The 20,750-nt window shown below is 42.5% G+C and overlaps 1 protein-coding gene across 5 annotated transcripts in view; it reads right to left on the bottom strand.

Annotated features, from left to right (window-relative positions):
• Positions 1-20,750, bottom strand: part of otofa (otoferlin a) — a 655,153-nt gene that overhangs the window by 505,332 nt on the left and 129,071 nt on the right. For all 5 annotated transcript variants that reach the window (XM_070884403.1, XM_070884404.1, XM_070884402.1 and 2 more), the window contains exon 3: positions 3,557-3,645. In XM_070884403.1, the coding sequence (XP_070740504.1) occupies positions 3,557-3,645 (89 nt within the window). The remainder of the gene's footprint in view (positions 1-3,556; positions 3,646-20,750) is intronic.

Here is a 20,750-nt window from a genome sequence, read left to right as displayed (position 1 = left end):
GCAGAAGCAACCCAATTAAAAAAGGTTATGTTTTCAGTGGCACTTCAAGAGTCATCAACATCCAGCATACCTTGACTATAATTAAACTGTGCTAGTATCAGTAAACCTAGAATGATCTATCTTTGCCTAGCACTAGGTCCTCGCAGCCTTACATTTCGGGTGTTTTTCTACATTAAAGGTGCTATATAATTGCAAGTTGTTGTTGCTCAATCCATTGCCTCATTGAGAGAAATTAGTATAATGTGTGGAAAGAGGTAGATAGAGATAAATCACGTTTTAGTATCTACTTGAGAACTGAAGGGTCAATAAGCTAAGGGCACAGATTTAAGGTGATTGGCAAGAGAACCAGGGGCAACATGAGGAAAAACATTTTTTACGCACTGAGTGGTTAGGATTAGGAATGCACTGCTTGATGGGGCCTGGAACCAGATTTAATACTAGCTTTCAAAATGGAATTGGATAAATACTTGGAGAAAAAAATTGCAATGATATGGGGCAAGAGCCAGGGAGTACAATACTAGAGCAGGGAGGTTCTGCTTAAATTGTATAATACGTTGGTTAGGCCACAGCTGGAATACTGCATGCAGTTCTGGTCGCCGTATTATAGGAAGGACATGATTACATTGGAGAGGGTGCAGAGGAGATTTACGAGGATGCTGCCTGGAATGGAGAATCTTAGCTATGAGGACAGATTGGATAGGCTGGGTTTGTTCTCCTTGAGGCTGAGGGGAGACCTCATTGAGGTGTATAAAACTTTGAAGGGCCGCGATATAATGGATAGGAAGTGCCTATTTCCCTTGGTGGAGGGGGTCAATTATGAGGGGGCAAAGGTGGTTGGTGGAAGGTTTAGAGGGGTTTTGAGGGGAAGCTTCTTCACGCAGAGGGTTGTGGGAGACTGGAACTCACTGCCTTGAAAGGTAGTAGAGGCAGAAACCCTCACCACATTTAAAAGGTGCTTGGATGGGCACTTGAAGTGCTGGAACCTGCAGGGTTAGGGACCTAGAGCTGGTAAGTGGGATTAGACTGGATAACCTCTTGTTGGCTGGTGCAGATACGATGGTAAGTACTTCAGGGAATCTAATACGACCAGAGTGGTCTCCTAGACTAGTTTTGATTGCCTGGATGGGTCGGAGAGGAGTTTTCCCATTTTTTTTCCCCAATTGGCCTGGGTTTTTATCTGTTTTTTGCCCCTCCCAAGAGATCGCATGGCTCCGGGTGGGGTGGAGTGTAAAATGCTGCGATACATGGGGTATTGCAGTTGTGTGGGGTGGACTGGTTGGACCAGATGCTCTTTACCTGTCCGCCATTGTTTCATTGCTCATAGGTTTATTGGTAACCTTAAGGGCTGCTGACCGTAGGCCATGTGGCTCTTTGTTGGCCGGCGCAGACACGATGGGCCGAAATGGTCTCCTTCTGTGCTGTAAATTTCTATGTTTCTATGAGTGGGACTAACTGGATTGCTCTTCAAAAGAGACGGCAAAAACTTGATGGGCCAATTGGCCTCCTTCTGTGTTGTACTATTCTATGATTATACGATATGCAAAGATCCCAGCCATATCAGGAATTCAGCTATCTGTATTTAAAAAAAAATTAACTTCTAAATATTAAATTACTCATAGTGCCATCTGTTAGATACGTACTTGAGATTCAAGCAATTTTAGGACCTTGTCCTGGAGTGTTCCTTCAAACAAAATGTAAACATAATGGTATAAATTGTACAGTATACACAAGGACAAAAAGACTACTTGTGCCAGGGTGAACAGCAGCAATTACATTTATGGCTATATCAAAATTAACAGCAGTGCTAGAAAGCTATTCTGGAGTAAATCTGGAGGAAACATTCCTACCAGGAATATTCTAAACCCTGTGCTAGAAACTAAAGATGTCCACAAATGTATAAAACTGATACGAATGTATAAAACTGATTTTAATGCAGCGTTTTAAATCGTTTGTTTTGAAATGGAGTCGAAGTGTCTATTCAGAATGCTTAGAAATGCTAATTATCTGTGGTTTTCAAGTTAAGACTTCAGTTTGTTTATGTATCTTTAAGACAATTTGTACAGAAAGACTTCGAATGGAACGAAGTTTGTAGGAATTAATGTAAACAAAACGGCAGTTTGCTACGTTGAAAAGAAGTTGACGACTGGTTAAGGTGAGAAAGCTCTGGTTTGGTTTCATAAGTTTAAAGAGTACAGGTCTAGGCTTTGTATTGATTGTATCTGAGAGAGCAGGGACAGAGAGAGATTAAAGGAATTCCACAGAAAAGTGTCTTCGAAAAGGTATAAACAATAACGTGACTAAAATTGTAAGACATTTTTAAGGCGGGTTCTTGAAACAAGAATCGAGACAAAGAGCACGATACGGTATTGGATAGCAAGTTTTTAGGGGACCCTCTACAGGTCAAAAGATTTTGTCAATATTCCGATTCAGGCCCACCCGTGAAAATAGGTTAAAAGTGACCTCCCGGAAGCTTGTACACACAGGCAGAGAGAGAGAGGGGGCAGAGAGAGGGGGGCGGAGAGAGGGAGGGGGCGGAGAGAGAGAGGGGGCGGAGAGAGAGAGCAGAGCGAGAGCAGAGAGCAGAGAGAAACCCTATTTGGAAAAGAAGTTGCAAAAGCAAGAAAACACTGTGACATTGGTAGTGTCCAAGGATTTTTTGATTAATGTTGAATGTTATGCAACAATTACAATTCCTGTGTTTCTGGCATAAGAAAGGGGTCTGGCTTCAGTATTTGAAATTCTTGTGACAATCTTGTTAAGGAGCAATCTCAGAGTTATCTCTCTAAGGCTGAAAGATGGAGAGGATGAGCACTGTAATGGAGAAAGTCATCCTCAACAAGTTTAAAAGTATGTATAGCTTTGAACTACAGAGTCCAGAGGTAAATTTTCATCTTTTGCACTCCCAGCACAGACTTTGTGTGCTCAGGCGCACGTACTGAGATTCAGGCACATACCTTATTTGTGGCCCCATGATTTTCTGCCCATTAAAATAAATGGATGGAAAATTGTGGACCTGCAAATTGGGCTAGTATCCAAATACTTGATGTGCGAACCTGGTATTCAAAGCACTGCACTAAGAGTTCTAAAGATAACAAATTATCCCTTGGAGGAAAATACACATTTTCTCTGCAGCCTGCCAATCGGGATACAATATTGCATCACTGGATAGATACAGACTTTCTGAAACAGATGGTGACATGTAGGGCCAAGAGTTGTTAAGGATGTTCCAGCTGACCTCGTCACCCATTCTCACCAGTGGAGATCTGATGTAGTTATCATTACAATTGCAACTATTTTTAAGGTCCCACTCATCATTACTTGATTACATGTAACTAGAATCCCCAACTGGATTGGAAATCAGAAATTATGTTCTTAAAATGTATAAATGGGAGAACTAACAAAACATTGAGCGCATTCAGAAAATATATTGTGTCATTAGCAGACAGGCTTGATTATCCAGCCCATTGGATTGATTTCTACTTAACAAAAACAGAAGTGGCTCAACTAACGTCAGACCCTGTGAATCAATTCAGGTTAATCGATTGCACTGCCTCACCTATTTGTGAAGACTTTGCTGTAGTTGAAAACTTGGATCTCCAGCATTTCATTTCCATCAATGTTGCTGGCAGTAGGCCATCGGAAAGTCTGTAAATTAAATAAAAAGAGATTAAAATCAGTACAGCTTGTCTGAATATTTCCATTAACTGGGTAGGAAAGGAAAATAATGAGCATTAGGTTATTGGTAATTAGAATCCAGCATTTTGAGTAGCTGAGGACAATGTTATAGCACATGATAAATGCTCAATCTGTCTCAGCTCCAAAGTGCTATAATAATGCAGCTTAATATTTTCATTATTCTAAATTCTCCTTGAATCTTCCCCGTACGCACGAAAAAGCTGGAGTCACGTGGGCCTGGACCACCAATCACTCTGCAGTATTCTCATTGATAATAATGGGAACTCCGTTTCTCCGGGTTCCCATTATTATCAGTGAGAATAAACCCCTAAGACAAGAAACACAACATAATAAATAAATAAATAAAACACCTCACATATTTAATATTAATTGAAATTAAAGTAAATGTTCTAGAGAAAAAAATATTTTTTGAAATTTTTTTTAATGTGTTTTAATACGGTTTAAAATAAACTCACCTGAATGGACAGGGTTTTTTTTAAATATAAAAATGTGTTTTAAAATTAAATTTTTGTATGTTTTAAAACTCTTACATTCGTAAAAGTAAACTATGTGGCAGCTTTTATCAGGCGTAAAAGTTTGAAGGGCATTAGCTGGGCAAGAGATGGGCAAATAGCCCAATCTCTCCTGCGCGGATGTCCTTCTCCCGGGGATGCGATTGATCTGTCAAGAGAAATCATGACAGATTGGAAAAGCTGGTTTTCAGCGCATGCGCATCGCGCCCCGAAAGCCAGCTTTTGCGAGACCTCACCAGGTCCGACCGCATTTTGTATAGATCCGGCGAGGCCAGAATTTCAGCCTCAATGAGTCCTCTTAACGTCCATTATTCTTGAAACAAATGATTTTGGGCCACATTGGCTGAACGTTTAAAGAATTTCTATTGAAAACAAATGTGAGCTTCAAACATAACTTTACAGTGGTCAGTGCTCAGTGCTGTACCCTAGGCCTCTTCAAGAGATACAAGGAATTAAGCCTACACAGTTGCAGAATCAACCCTTGTAGGCTATTCTCATGGCACAGCAAATCAGTATGTCAATCAACTAAATACATACATTTAAAGGTCTGATAGTAAACAGGTTCTTTGTGTTCCAAACTTCAAAATACTGAATCTACATCATAAATGTTATTGCCAAATTAATTTGTTTCCACATTTGAAATTAATTTTCAGTTAGATGATTAAATGGTTTGAACAGACATTGTGAAATGTGTGACTGGAATTCAACCCATGCCTTCATCAATAGAATGGTCCTATAGAATGGGAGCAACTCAAATTCAGCATTTAAAACCCTGGAACACTTATTAACATGGGATCCATTATTGACCATTTAAAAAAGAAAATTAATAATCTAGATTGGGGATTTAAATACAGAATATTCACCGTTTGAAATCATGTGCACCCCATTGACAATTCGGCCTCCAAAGTTCTTCCGAGCTCCTGGCCTACTGGGGGTTTCATCAGGGTGGGTGAGGGATAGCTGTGTGCGGAATTGGGGCAGGTCATAGTGATGCCAGATCTCTGCCCCATTTGTTGTACATTGGGATTTCCTGGCGGGGCCAGGGATGGGTGGGTGGTTCCTGCCGCCTCTCCATTTGGAACTGGTGTTGTGGAAAGTGGGACTTACAGGATGACATTACCCACGGGGATTCGTGCCTCTGGCGCCCCCAGTTTACTACAATCTGGAAGAAGTGGAGCCGATTCATGTGCGAAAGGTTAGCTCCCTTACAGCAGCTGGCTGGGAAAGGTGCCAGTTGTTTACTTTCTGTGACTGAACCGGCTCGCACTCTTCTCTAACAGCTGGAAAATAGCACAATTTCTCCTCACCCCAAGCTGGTGCCCCACTTGTGCTGATACTGGTTTGGGTGCCCACTCATTTTATTTAAAATCAGAAATTCCAATGCGGTCAGGCATATAATGTTGACGGCTGAGGAATTCCCGCTCTGCCATTGTGGTGCCAGTAGAGAGGATTCTGGATCTTTTGTGGCCATAACTTTTTTTTTCCACGTTTCAGTTATACCTATAAGCATCGGTGAGGTGCAGCATAATAATAGCAAGAGCGGTCTTCCCCTGGGTAGCACAAAAGAAAAGTGAAAAAAATGGCCCAGTAAAGTGGCCCGATATTCTCTCGTATTATGGGGACCTAATTAATTTCTTTGTTTTAATGCTCTAATGGACCACTTGAAAACCTTATCCCTCAAGTGTTCAAATACATAGTAGAATCGCTCAACATTTCATAATCAAGTTCAATACTTAACTATTTAAAATTTCTTAAAATATATTTCACAGGAATGAGACTACATAGTTTACTGCAGAAGATGGTTCTAAATCTAGTAAAATCTGCAGCAACTGCATCTCAATATTACACGACTTGCATTTATATCTGTTTTTAACATAAAAGAGTCCCAAGGCACTTCACAAATGAAAAGTTGTCAAGGCAATGCACACTGAGCCATCGAGGGAGGAGCTGTGGAGCATTGTCAAAATTCTCATAGTTATTTACAAATCCCTCCATGGTTTTGCCCCTCCCTATCTCTGTAATATCCTTCAGCCTCACAACCCCCCCCCTCCTTCCCCGAGATGTCTACGCTCCTCAAATTCTGCCATCGAGCATCCCTGATTATAACTGCTCAACCATTAGTGGCCGTGCCTTCAGCTGGCTAGGCCCTAAGCTCTGGAATTCCCTCCCTAAACATCTCTGCCTCTCTACCTCTCTTTCCTCCTTTAAGATGCTCCTTAAGACCTACCTCTTTGACCAAGCTTTTGATTATTTGCCGTAATTTCATCTTATGTGACTCAGTGTCAAATTTATTTGTTTTGTTTTATAATACTGCTGTGAAGCGCCTTGAGATGTTTTATTATGTTAAAGGCGCTATATAAATACAAGTTGTTATTGTTGCTGGATCCCGTGCTCAGCTTGCTCCCCTACACCTGCTCCATTACCAAACCCCAGCTGGAACTTACACACCTTCCTAGCCAGCCCAACCCTCCTCTCATCTTAAGTACCACAGCCCACATCCTCAACCACATTCCCATCATTCTTTGAAACTCCAGCGACTCTCAGTACCCCAGAATGTCAAATAAAAAATTTGTGTCTATGCTTTCAAATCTCTTCATAGACTTATTCCGCCTCACCTTCATGATCTTCCCTTGCCTTATGCCTCTGCACACACTCTATTTCTCAAACACCAGACTTGCCCTTGTCCTCTGTTCCACCAGTCACTGTGCCCCTGCCCTCTGAAATGTTCTGTCTATTCATCTCCCTCACTGCTTTCAAAAAACACCTCAAAACCTTCTTCCTAAAATGTGTTTTTTTGTTCTCCACTCTAGATTCTATTTTTCTTCCCTGCATCCTTTCCTCATTATAAAGAATTTTGAGATTACTTCTGCATATGAGATGTGTGAAATTAATGCAAATAGTTGTTACACTGTGGCTTTCATGCCATTGTGCATCCATTAACCCAGAAGTGGTAGCTCGGTGGCACAGTTACATTCACACTTGGACTTCAATTCATCTCAAGAAGATTGTAAATATCTATATTGGAGTAGATTTCATAAGGATAAATACAAATGAAGGAGGCTGTTTACCTACCTACCTAGTTATTTTTTCATAGAAACCAATGGCCCCAATTACAGCATCTAACTTCCTCTTGAATCATGCCAATGTTTTTTGTGTCCCGGTACCCATCCACTCCTGTGCCATCAGCCTTGGGCACTGGAAAATATGCCATTCTGCATCTGCTGTGCTTTCTGGATATGTCTCAAAAATGCTCTAAAACCAAATGCTCTGCTGTATATTAGAGCTGCATCCCATCTGTTACTATTGTACAAACTGCTCCCTCAGGCTAATCTTAATCAACCTGCCTTTGCAGTGGTTTGGGCTGCACTCCCTGAGCTAAGTGCATTAACAGCACTGAAGGAGATATTTACATGACTCAATGTTGAGATAAATAATGTACAAAAAATATTGAATGCTATCTTAACAATTTATCATTTCAGACCACAACGTGTTGATTATTTAACTTCTACCCTGAAATGAAAACAAATACAGTAAGCTTAAATTCTGGAGCTGTGACATCTCCATGAACTGAATTTGGTGTTAATTGACTTAACTAGTATAAGCCTTTCCGACTATGCACCAGAAAGTTTTGGATTCAATGCCAATTCCCATTGAATTTGAATCCATTCAGTTTTGACCTCAGATAAGCACTGCTTTCTGAAGAGTACTGTCTCTTGGATGAGAAGCTAACCTAAGACCCTGTCCATTCATTCTGGTTAGTAGCAGAGATACGATACTAAATGACATGAGTAAAGAGGTTATCATGGTGCTTTGGCTTCCCGACCCAAGATTGCAGCTGTGAAAATAAAGAATTACATAGTTTGTTTACAGTGCAGATGATTGTAGAATGTAACTAACAACAGGAAGGATAACGGGTGATTGAGTGAGAATGGAAATTGAATGGATTGCGACAAGTGTCATATTTTACTCTGATAAAACTAAACTATAATGCAGAAGTGATGACAACCTTTAACCTTTTTTGTTCTCATGACAAGGAACAATATATAATGCTCTTGTTCTGAGCATTAGATACAAGGAGGAAGCAAATGTAATGATTGAACTTGTAGTAATAAAGCATATTTTACAGGCAGTATTTTAATGGAAAATCTGTACTTTATATCACAATCTGTACTTTATATTACAATTAAACAGAATGGCAATCTATCCCTTTAATTAGCAAAGGATGTGCTAAATCATAACACTAAATCAGATGCTACAAGACAAGCTCTCTTTACTGGATCAGCCAACCTGATCTTTCTCATTACACGTGATAACTCAACAATTACAATCCTTCAGTTAACAGAATGACAAACAATCTGGCACACTAAGACATTGCCTTATTTACAGTCACCATTCCTGGACAGCTATTGATTTGGGAGTGAAGAGAATGCACTATGATTACAACATTAAACATATGATCCAAAAAATATTTTTCCATATGATGACAAAATGATACAGTCTGCTTACAGTCACCTCATATAATCCCATTTATAGAGTGAGCTCCAGTGTTCCAAATGACCCATTTATGTAATTATTTTGCACTAAAATTGCCACTTACATAGTGAAAATCTTATGTTTTTCAATTGTTCGACCCTATAGGTTGAGAATAATCAGCAACAATTGGTTAAGGGTCAGAAAGCAGAGAGTAGTGGTGAACAGCTGTTTTCCAGACTGGAGGGAAGTATACAGTGGTGTTCCCCAGGGGTGAATGTTGGGATCACTGTTCTTTTTGATATATATTAACAATCTGGACTTGGGTATAAAGGGCATAATTTCAAAGCTTGCAGATACCTCAAAATACTGAAATGTAATAAAAAGTGAGGAGGAGAGTAACAGACCTCAGGAGGACAAAGACAGATTGGTAAAAGGGGCAGATACATGGCAGATGAAATTTAACACAGAAGTGTAAAGTGATTCATTTTGGTAGGAAGAATGAAGAGAGGAAATATAAACTAAATGATACAATTTTAAAGGGGTTGCAGGGACTTGAATTTGAGGCTCTATGGGATCAGGGGATGTATGTACACAAGTCTTTGAAGGTGGCAGAACAAATTGAGAAGGCTGTTAAAAAGGCAAATAGGACCTTTGGCTTTATAAAGAGAGGCAGAGTACAAAAGTAAGGAAGTTATGCTAAACCTTTATAAAACACTGGTTAGGCTTCAGCCAGAGTATTGTGTCCAATTATGGGCATCACACTTTAGGAAGGATATCAAGGCCTCAGAGAGAATGCAAAGAAGATTTACTAGAATGAATCCAGGAATGAAAGACTTCAGTTATGTGGTGAGACTAGAGAAGCTAGGTCATTCTCCTTAGAACAGAGAAGGTTAAGGGGAGATTTGAGAGAGTTATTCAAAATCATGACAGGTTTTGATAGAGTAAATAAAAATAAACTTTTTCCAGAGGAAGAAGGGTCAGTAACCAGAGGATACAGATTTAAGGTGATTGACAAAAGAACCAAAGGCGACATGAGGAAACAGTTTTTTACGCAGCAAGTTGTTATGATCTGGAATGCACAGCCTGAAAAGGTGGTGGAAGCAGATTCAATAATAACTTTCAAAAAGGAATTGGAGAAATAAAATTTGGAGGGCTATGGGGGAAGAGCAGGGGAGTGGAACTAATTGGATAGTTCGATCAAAGAGCCGGCACAAGCACGATAGGCCGAAGGGCTTCTTTCTATTATTCTAACTGTTCACTGACATGAGGTATAAACAAGCTGCCTGACAATGTTTTTGTTGTTAAAGCAAACTTACTGAAAACTCTTAAGAGCAAGCGGGTTTTGTGTTTCTTAGAGTTTTGGAAGCTAAGTGTGTTCCTGTGCCAAAATAGAAATTACTGCCCCTGTTTTTCATGAGATAGCTTCAGGGCACCAAGTGCAGGCCTAATTTGCCACACAAATATATTCTAGAGCAGAGCAGTCAATTGCTTTCAGTTATTTAAGTGACATTGCTGCCTTCTTGTTGAATGGGCAGTTGAAGATCAATGATCACAACCACATTAATACAGCATCTTTCACATAGAAAAATAGTTGCAAAATGTTTCACAGGTACAATAAGAAAATGGATGCTGAACCGAAGAAGGAGATATTACGAGGAGTGACCAAAAGCTTGGTAAAAGAGCTGGGTTTTAAGGAGGGCTTAATTGAAAAGAGGAATGCGGAGGGATTTAGCGAGGGAATTCCAGAGCATGGGAATAGATGGCTGATGGCATGGCTGTCAATGGTGCTGTGAAGGGGCATGTACAAGAGGCCAGAGTCATAGAAACATAGAAATTAGGTGCAGGAGTAGGCCATTCGGCCCTTCGGCCCTTCGAGCCTGCACCACCATTCAATAAGATCATGGCTGATCATTCAACCTCAGTACCCCTTTCCTGCTTTCTCTCCATACCCCTTGATCCCTTTAGCTGTAAGGGCCATATCTAACTCCCTTTTGAATATATCTAACAAACTGGCCTCAACAACTTTCTGCAGTAGAGAATTCCACAGGTTAACAACTCTCTGAGTGAAGAAGTATCTCCTCATCTTTGTCCTAAATGGCTTACCCCTTATCCTTAGACTGTGACCTCTGGTTCTGGACATCCCCAGCATCGAGAACATTCTTCCTGCCTCAAACCTGTCCAATCCCGTCAGAATTTTATATGCTTCTATGAGATCCCCTCTCATTTTTCTAAACTCCAGTGCATACAAGCCCAGTCGATCCAGTCTCTCCTCATATGTCAGTCCTGCCATCCCGGGAATCAGTCTGGTGAACCTTCGCTGCACTCTCTCAATAGCAAGAACGTCCTTCCTCAGATTAGGAGAACAAAACTGAACACAATATTCCAGGTGTGGCCTCACCAAGGCCCTGTACAACTGCAGTAAGACCTCCCTGCTCCTATACTCAAATCCCCTAGCTATGAAGGCCAAGATGCCATTTGCATTCTTCACCGCCTGCTGTACCTGCTTGCCAACTTTCAATGACTCCCAGGTCTCGTTGCACCTCCCCTTTTCCTAATCTGTCACCATTCAGATAATATTCTGCCTTCCTGTTCTTGCAACCAAAGTGGATAACCTCACATTTATCCACATTATACTGCAACTGCCATGCATTTGCTCACTCACCTAACCTGTCTAAGTCACCCTGCAGCCTCTTAACATCCGCCTCACAGCTCACACCGCCACCCAGCTTAGTGTCATCTGCAAATTTGGAGATATTACATTCATTTCCTTCATCGAAATCATTAATGTATATTGTAAATAGCTGGGGTCCCAGCACTGAACCCTGCGGCACCCCACTAGTCACTGCTTGCCATTCTGAAAAGGACCCGTTTACTCCGACTCGCAGCTTCCTGTCTGCCAACCAGTTCTCTATCCACGTCAATACATTACCCCCAATACCATGTGCTTTAATTTTGCACACTAATCTCTTGTGTGGGACCTTGTCAAAAGCCTTATGAAAGTCCAAATACACCACATCCACTGGTTCTCCCTTGTCCACTCTACTAGTTACAAAAAATTCTAGAAGATTTGTCATGCATGATTTCCCTTTCATAAATCCATGCTGACTTGGACCGATTCTGTCACTGCTTTCCAAATGCTCTGCTATTTCATCTTTAGAATTGATTCCAACATTTCCCCCACCACCGATGTCAGGCTAACCAGTCTATAATTCCCTGTTTTCTCTCCCTCCTTTTTTAAAAAGTGGTGTTACATTAGCTACCCTCCAGCCCATAGGAACTGATCCAGAGTCAATTGAATGTTGGAAGATGATCATCAATGCAACCACTATTTCTAGGGCCACTTCCTTAAGTACTCTGGGATGCAGCCTATCAGGCCCTGGGATTTATCGGCCTTCAATCCCATCAATTTCCCCAACAATTTCCTGACTAATAAGGATTCCCTTCAGTTCCTCCTTCTCACTAGACCCTCAGACCCCTAGTATTTCCGGAAGGTTATTTGTGTCTTCCTTAGTGAAGACAGAACCAAAGTATTTGTTCAATTGGTCTGCCATTTCTTTGTTCCCCATTATAAATTTACCTGATTCAAAGGACCTATGTTTGTCTGCATTAATCTTTTTCTCTTCACATAGCTATAGAAGCTTTTGCAGTCAGTTTTTATGTTCCCTGCAAGCTTCCTCTCTTACTCTATTTTCCCCCTCCTAATTAAACCCTTTGTCCTCCTCTGCTGAATTCTAAATTTCTCCCAGTCCTCAGGTTTGCTGCTTTTTTTGGTCAATTTATATGCCTCCTTCTTGGATTTAACACTATCCCTAATTTCCCTTGTTAGCCACGGTTGAGCCACCTTCCCCGTTTTATTTTTACTCCAGACAGGGATGTACAATTGTTGAAGTTCATCCATGTAATCTATAAATGTCTGCCATTGCCTATCCACCGTCAACCCTTTAAGTATCATTTGCCAGTCTATCCTAGCCAATTCACGTCTCATACCATCGAAGTTACCTTTCCTTAAGTTCAGGACCCTAGTCTCTGACTTAACTGTGTCACTCTCCATCTTAATAAAGAATTCTACCATATTGTGGTCACTCTTCCCCAAGGGACCTCGCACAACAAGATTGCTAATTAGTCCTCTTTCATTACACAATACCCAGTCTAGGATGACCAAGTCTCTAGTTGGTTGCTCGACATATTGGTCTAGAAACCATCCCTAATACGCTCCAGGAAATCCTCCTCCACCGTATTGTTAGCAGTTTGGTTTGCCCAATCTATATGTAGATTAGAATCAAAGGAACGGAATGTTTAGTGGGGGTTTGCAGAGCTGCAGGAGGTTACAGAGATAGGGAGGTGCAGGACCATGAATGGATTTAGAAATGAAGATGAGAATTTTGAATTTGATGCTTTGTGGAATCAGGAGCAATTGTAGATCAGTGAAGACTGAGGTGATGGGCGATTGGGACTTGGTGCAGGATAAAAAAGCAGGCAGCAGAGTTTTGGTTTTCGTGTGCAGGATAAAAAAACATTGGTTCTCGTGTGCAGCAAAATACAATTTTAAAAGCAAAGAAGAAAGGACTTGTATTTATATCATCATCATAGACAGTCCCTCGAAATGAGGATGACTTGCTTCCACACCAAAAAAAACGATGGGTTCACAGGTGTTTCGAATGAAGAACTCAAACTACATCCTCAAGGTTGGAAGATGTCTGTACATGGTTTTTTTTAAACATGTGGTGGTCGTTGCACACCAGCCACAACACGAGCTTGACAGAGCTAGGTCTTGGTCCAGTGGCAAGGGTGAACCAAGACAGCTGGAGACCTGCTCTGCTGCACGGACCTAATGTGCACACATATCGCAGTGTGGGCTGGCCCGTGCTGCCCTGGGCCCCTGGCCCCGAACTCACGCCTCCCCTGGGCCCCGATCACATCCCTCCACAGTCTCTCACAGCTCCTTCACCCCTCTCATTCCTGCTGCATCTGCCCACGCTCCAATCACCGACCTGGACCTTGCTGACATCATTCTTTGCTGCCGTTGTCCTCCTGCACCAGCTCGCGCTATACCTTGTAGTGGCTTGGCCACACGCCGCTCTTTTTATGGCCCAGACCTGCCATTGTGGGGCTTGAACCCACATCCTTCTGATTCAGAGGTGAGAGTGTTATCACTGAGCCGTGGCTGGCAAAGTAAACACATTTTTTCAGAAATAATATTATCAAGGTGCTTCTTGAAGTGGTGTAGATTCGGAGATAAAGGGAAATGATAAACATACCAGATGAATGTATCCTAAAGAGAAATAAGTATAAACAACAAGCAGTCTCCAATATGGACGACCAGAGAAATTAAAATAGAGATAAGGAAGAAAATATACTATGTAACGTTTACAGGGAAAAGGTGGGGGTGGACTTTGGAAATAATATAAGATTAGACTAGTTTAAAATGTAAATGAGGTGCAAAGTGTGCACTAGAGAGGAATATTGCATAGAATGTTAAACACATTTATATTTTTTTACATATCATAATAATAATGAAATAGTTAGGAAGTTTTTTTTTAAAAAGATGAGTGGTGTAATAAATGAAAATGAAAGGAAAATAAGTCAATTATTTAATGATTATTTTCTAAATTTGTTCACCAGAGAGGAAAATATTAATTTTCATCAGATTACTTTCATGCAATTAACATCATAGAATCTTTTGAAATCCACGAGGAGGAGATCATTTATGTTACTTTATAACCTTGGTGTCATATTTGACCCTGAAATGAGCTTTTGACCACATATCCGCAGCATAACAAAGACCGCCTATATCCACCTCCGTCATCATCATAGGCAGTTTCTCGGAAACGAGGAAGACTTGCTCCCACTCCTGAAGTGAGTTCTTTGGTGGCTGAGCAGTCCAATATGAGAGCCACAGACTCTGTCACAGAAAGCGGGACAGATAGTCGTTGAGGGAAGGGCTGGGTGGGACTGGTTTGCCGCACACTCTTTCCGCTGTCTGCGCTTGTTTTCTGCATGCTCTCGGCATTGAGACTCGAGGTGCTCAGCGCCCTCTCGGATGCACTTTCTCCACTTAGGGTGGTTTTGGGCCAGGGACTCCCAGGTGTCAGTGGGGATGTTGCACTTTATCAGGGAGGCTTTGAGGGTGTCCTTATAATATTTCCGCTGCCCACCTTTGGCCCGTTTGCCGTGAAGGAGCTGCGAGTAGAGCACTTGCTTTGGGAGTCTCGTGTCAGGCATGCGAACTATGTGGCCTGCCCAGTGGAGCTGATCGAGTGTGGTCAGTGCTTCAGTGCTGGGGATGTTAGCCTGAATAAGGATGCTGATGTTGGTGCGCCTGTCCTCCCAGGGGATTTGTAGGATCTTGCGGAGACATCATTGGTGATATTTCTCCAGCAACTTGAGGTGCCTACTGTACATGGTCCATGTCTTTGCGCCATACAGGAGGGCAGGTATTACTACAGCCCTGTAGACCATGAGCTTGGTGGCAATTTTGAGGGCCTGGTCTTTAAATACTCTTTTCCTCAGGCGGCCGAAGGCTGCACTGGCGGACTGGAGCCGATGTTGGATCTCATCATCGATGCCTGCTCTTGTTGATAAGAAGCTCCCGAGATATGGGAAGTGGTCCACGGTGTCCAGGGCCACGTCGTGGATCTTGATGACTGGGGGGCAGTGCTGTGCAGTGAGGACAGGCTGGTGGAGGACCTTTGTCTTATGGATGTTTAACATAAGGCCCATGCTTTCGTATGCCTCAGTAAATATGTCGATTATGTCCTGGAGTACAGCCTCTGTATGTGCGCAGACGCAGGTGTCGTCTGCGTACTGTAGCTCAACGACAGAGGTTGGGGTGATCTTGGATCTGGCCTGGAAATGGCGCTGTTTGAACAGGTTCCCACCTCCGTAACATGCCCGTCTCCACCCCTGCCTCAGCTCATCCGCTGCTGAAGCCCTCATCCATGCCTTTGTTACATCTAGACTTGACTATTCCAACTCACTCCTGGCTGGCCTCCCACATTCTACCCTACGTAAACTAGAGGTGATCCAAAACTCGGCTTCCCATGTCCTAACTTGCACCAAGTCCCGCTCACCCATCACCCCTGTGCTCCCTGACCTACATTGGCTCTTGGTTAAGCAACGCCGCGATTTCAAAATTCTCATAATTGTTTTCAAATTCCTCCATGGCTTCGCCCCTCCCTATCTCTGTAATCTCCTCCAGCCCTACAACTCGCCCTCCACCCCCACCCCAAGATATTTGTGCTCCTTTAATTCTGCTCTCTTGAACATCCCTGATTATAATCGCTCAACTAATGGTGGCTGTACCTTCTGTTGCCTAGGCCCAAAGCTCTGGAATTCGCTGCCTAAACCTCACCGCCTCTCTACCTCTCACTCCTTAAAATCTACCTCTTAAACCAAGCTTTTAGTCATCTGCCCTAATTTGTCCTTATATGGCTCGTGTCAAATTTTTTGTCTCATAATCCTCCTGTGAAGCACCCTGGGACGTTTCACTACCTGAAAGGCACTATATATAAATACAAGTTGTTGTTGTTATATAGACTGAAGACCAACAAATCTCCTGGATCAGATGGTATATAATCATAAAGTACTGAAGGGGAATATTGAGCGATTTACAAGACTTCAATAATGAAAAATTCATTGGGTACTGGAGAGATTCTATAGGTTTGGGAGCAAGTAAATTAAAATGGTCAAATCAGACCCAGGTCACTATAGGGCTATTAGCCTTACAATAACCCTGGATAAAATAATGGAAACTTGAATGTAGGTAGGAGGAGGACCTATATAGTAATAACTCAATAAATGAGAGTCAGCATGAATTTAGGAAATTAACTTCCAGCTTAGCAACCCTGCTCAATTTTGAGAATGCCACATCAAATAGATAGTGGCAGTCTCTTTGATATCATTTATGAACTACCAGAAGGCCTTTGACAAAGTCCCACACAAAAGATTACTAATTAACTAAAGGCCATAGAAATCCAAGAGAGTAGATAGACCGAAGAAGAAATTAGATTAAAAAAAATAGGGACACAGAATATTATTGAGCAGTACTGAATAGGGTCACTGTTTGAACCCTTGCTGTTTCTTAACTCTGTAAGTGACCTGGATGCTGAAATATATTCTTTATAACATCACAAAAACACACACACTCTAGATGGCTCCAGTCAGGAACTTTCTTTTATTGTATAAACTTCAATGGCAGCATTACCTCAGTAGTGCACTAAGTGGAGCAGTCGTCTACTAGGTGGAGTTCTATATCACACTTCTCCCTCCTTAATGAAGAAATAATCACAACAAAATAATCATGATACATAACTTGCAGCATGGAGGCCCCAACTTGCGAGAGACAATCAGCGGCAGGTCGGGGCCATAAAAGGGGCAGCAAGCGGCGGCCCCTGGACAGCGTGGTGGCGTACCACTGCAAGGTACAGCGCGAGCTGGTGCAGGAGGGCAACGGCAGCGAACAGTGATATCGGCGAGGTCCAGGTTGGTGATTGGAGCATGGGCAGATACAGTAGGAGTGGTGAGATCTGGGCGAAGGAGCTGTGAGAGATTATGGAGGGATGTGATTGGGGCCCAGGGGAGGCGTGAGTTCAGGGCTGGGGCCCAGGGGCAGCACGGGCCAGCCCACACTGTGATATGTGTGCGCACTAGGTCCGTGCAGCAGAGCAGGTCTCCAGTTGTCTTGGGGAATCCTTGCCACTGGACCAAGCTCTAGCTCTGTCAAGCCTGTGTGGTGGCTGGTGTGCAACGGCCACCACACATTAAAAAAAAATCCACGCACAGGCATCTTTCACCCTCGAGGATGTCGTTCGGGTTCTTCATTCGAAACACCCGTGAACTCATCCGTTTTTTTTGCCGTGGAAGCAAGTCATCCTCGTTTCACATATGATGATGATGAGGATATACACAACAGAAGATATGGACTTATTTTGTCATATTTACAAATCAAACTTAACCACTGTTTTTCTGTTTTGAAGAGGATACCTTCATTCTCGAACAGAACTTCTCAAACTTGGTGTCGAACTTAGACTCATTCTAGGCAGAGCCTGAGGAAAGTTTTTTCCAAGGGCAACCCTTGATCTACATTTGAACTGTCTACAACTTCAGACTGTTTGTGTGCCTGACTTGGACTCAGACTTAAATTCTGACTTGTGGGCTTGTTTCTACTACATCTGATGTAGGATTTGCTACTGGTACTCTACTTGTAACAGGACTATCTGACTCATCAGAAATAATCGAATCATTCCAACTTTCAACTCCTTCCACATCTGTAGGTAAAATATGATCAATGTGAACAAACCTAATATTTCCATGATAAAACATCTTGACCAAATATGTGCGAGGGCACATGTCTTCACTATTCTTCCTGGTAACCACTTTAACCATTTATGGTGATGGTTCTTCACTCTCACCTTCTGATTCAATTTCACACTTCTCTCTCTTTCTCTACCTCTATCATGATTCTCTTTCTGTCTTAATTGTTTCTCTTCCACTGACTGTGCCAAGTTTGACTTTGGCAATGAGAACCTGGTTCCTGGCTGTTGTTTGAGAAACAACTCTGCTGGTGTTCCACCAGTAGTTGTATGAGGAGTATTATGATAAATAATGAGAAATTTTGCCAATTTGTGGTCCAACGACAACTGCCGTTTCTTTGAATTTGGATGTAACATTTGTTTGATGAGGGCACATTTTACAATTTGTACTGTGCGCTCTGCTGCACCATTTGAAGCAGTGTGGTATGGTGGAACTTTGATATGTTTCACACCATTTCTGCTCATGAACTGTGCAAATTCTCCTGAACAAAATTGCAGCTCATTATCAGACACAATTTCTTCTGGGAGGCAATATGAAGAAAACAATCTTCGCAACTTGTCTATTGTCTTACTTGTTGTTATTGTCCGCATCGGAAACACCTCTACCCACTTTGAATAGCTATCAATCACAATGAACAATTGTTGTCCTTCTAGCTCAGCAAAATCTATATGTAACCTTTGCCACACCCTGGGATTCCATTTCCATGGCTGTAATGGTACTGATGGTGGTTTCTTGCTCACCGATTTGACATGTTGTACACTGACTATGTACTCTATGGGCTGGATTTTCCTTTTAAATCGTCCCCGCCCAATCCTTAGCGGTGTTCTGGTGGTTGCGTCTTTTTCAGCTGCCGGAATGCCGCTGGTGCGTGCTCCCGTGGTTTTCGGGTGCTCCATGTCGGCGGCGGCGAAGCGGTGTGGGAGCGAAGTGGAGCGGGCAACCAAAGCAGGCCCAAAGTCGATGACCAGTTTTCCTGTATAAAGGAAAGCTGAACCGCTGGCTGAAAAGAGTTGCAACGGTAGTCTGCGCATGCGCGGCCATTCTCTCGCGTTTGCGGGGTCAAAGGTGATCCCGCACATGCGCAGACAACCGAAGGACTGCACTTGTCAGTTGAAGCTGCAGAGGTTAGTGGGAGACGAGCTGTGAGGGTTGGGTTAGTTTTTTTGAGTATTGCTCAGTATTTTGAGAATTATATATTATAAAATAATATAATTAATCATAAGTAATAATAATTAAAGTAGTAATAATAAAAAATCTGAAAAATAATAATAATTAATTAATTATTTACATATATATAAATACACACATCAGCATACATTGCATATACACGGAGAATGGAGAGTCAACCAATGCAAGTGAAGAGGGAGTTAGGTGGGAGAAAAAAGGCCACTCGTTTTTCGGAGGAAGCCCAGGAGGCATTGGTGGGCAAAGTGGAGGCGCGTTGGCATTAACTAACACGGGGTGGGCGAGGTAAAACCTCACTGTTTATCTATCAGCCGTTATGGCAAGAGGTCGCTGAGGCTGTGTCCTCCGTCGCGCCCGTGATGTGGGGGCCGAACCAGTGCCGCAAATGGTGAAATGATATCGTTGGATCTGTGAGAGTAAGTACTAACTTTTATCAATCATCGGTGATTTACTCTTGAATAGTGACACGTTTTATGATGTTGTAAAGCTTGGTGTTATTTTTAGTTCCCATCATCGATCTCATTGTGTTAGTGCTCTGTATGTTAATGTGTTCATCATGCAACATTGCCGAAAAGGCTGGGGGACGGTTAATTGGGGATATGTATCAATATATTGTGTATCTATGTATCAAATTAGTTCACACATTTTTCCTCACCTTTGCAGAAGAAAGTAGCCAACAAGAGCGCGGAGCTCCACAAAATGGGTGGTGGTCCGCCCAACATGATTCCTCTCACGGACCTGGAGCAGCGCGCTGCAGCCCTGATGGGGGCGTATGATCGCAGCGCCACATGTGTTGGTGCCGAACCAGTTCTCTGGAGGGTAAGTCTGCATAATCCCTGGACTGTACTGCGGTCATCTAATTCAATCTTATAGCAATATAATGTAGAATGTAACGTAATGGTGATACCAAGAAATGTTGCTCGTTCCGCCATGATTTTTGGTTTGATCACACTGCCAATTGGAAACCAAACTGTTTGGGACTCAAGTTTTGTTATGTCTTGTACTTTATCCTTTGCTTATGATACTTTGATGGAATGATTCTCAGTAAAAAATGTTTGTTCTCTACAGAAGCCTGCACAACATGAATTGCTCTGATGTTACCTCTGACCCCTCCCCTCCCCTGTCACCAACACTTAATGTTATGTTTTTACAGTTGCACAAGTGGAGCCGGCTGCTGCTCCCAGAGAGGAGTCATTACAGGGGAGACAAAGTCTACAGATGGTGGTGGAGGAGACGGAGGAGATAGTGCTGGAGGAGCTCCAGGAGAACACTTCACAAAAGTGTTGTGATGCTGTTGTTGAATGAGGAGGGAGGGATGGCGGGGTTTCAAAGGTCGTTTCTACCTGCGGCCACCGGTTCCTCATCGGAAACCAACTTTCTTGGATTCTCGTCCGAGGAAGCGGGACCAAGCGGACTGCAACAGCGCACCAACCACCGTGGTGAATCTGCGGCAGCTGATCCACCAAAGTGGGACTGCTGCATGACAGGCAGATGCCAGCCTGGACATGGTGGGATCATCCAGGATGAGCATCAAATTAATTCGAGAGTTCCTCCAGTCCATTGCTGGGTTGT

Source organism: Pristiophorus japonicus, chromosome 7, assembly GCF_044704955.1.
Source record: "Pristiophorus japonicus isolate sPriJap1 chromosome 7, sPriJap1.hap1, whole genome shotgun sequence".
Taxonomy (NCBI): domain Eukaryota; kingdom Metazoa; phylum Chordata; class Chondrichthyes; family Pristiophoridae; genus Pristiophorus; species Pristiophorus japonicus.
This window is presented reverse-complemented; position numbering and strand designations above follow the sequence as displayed.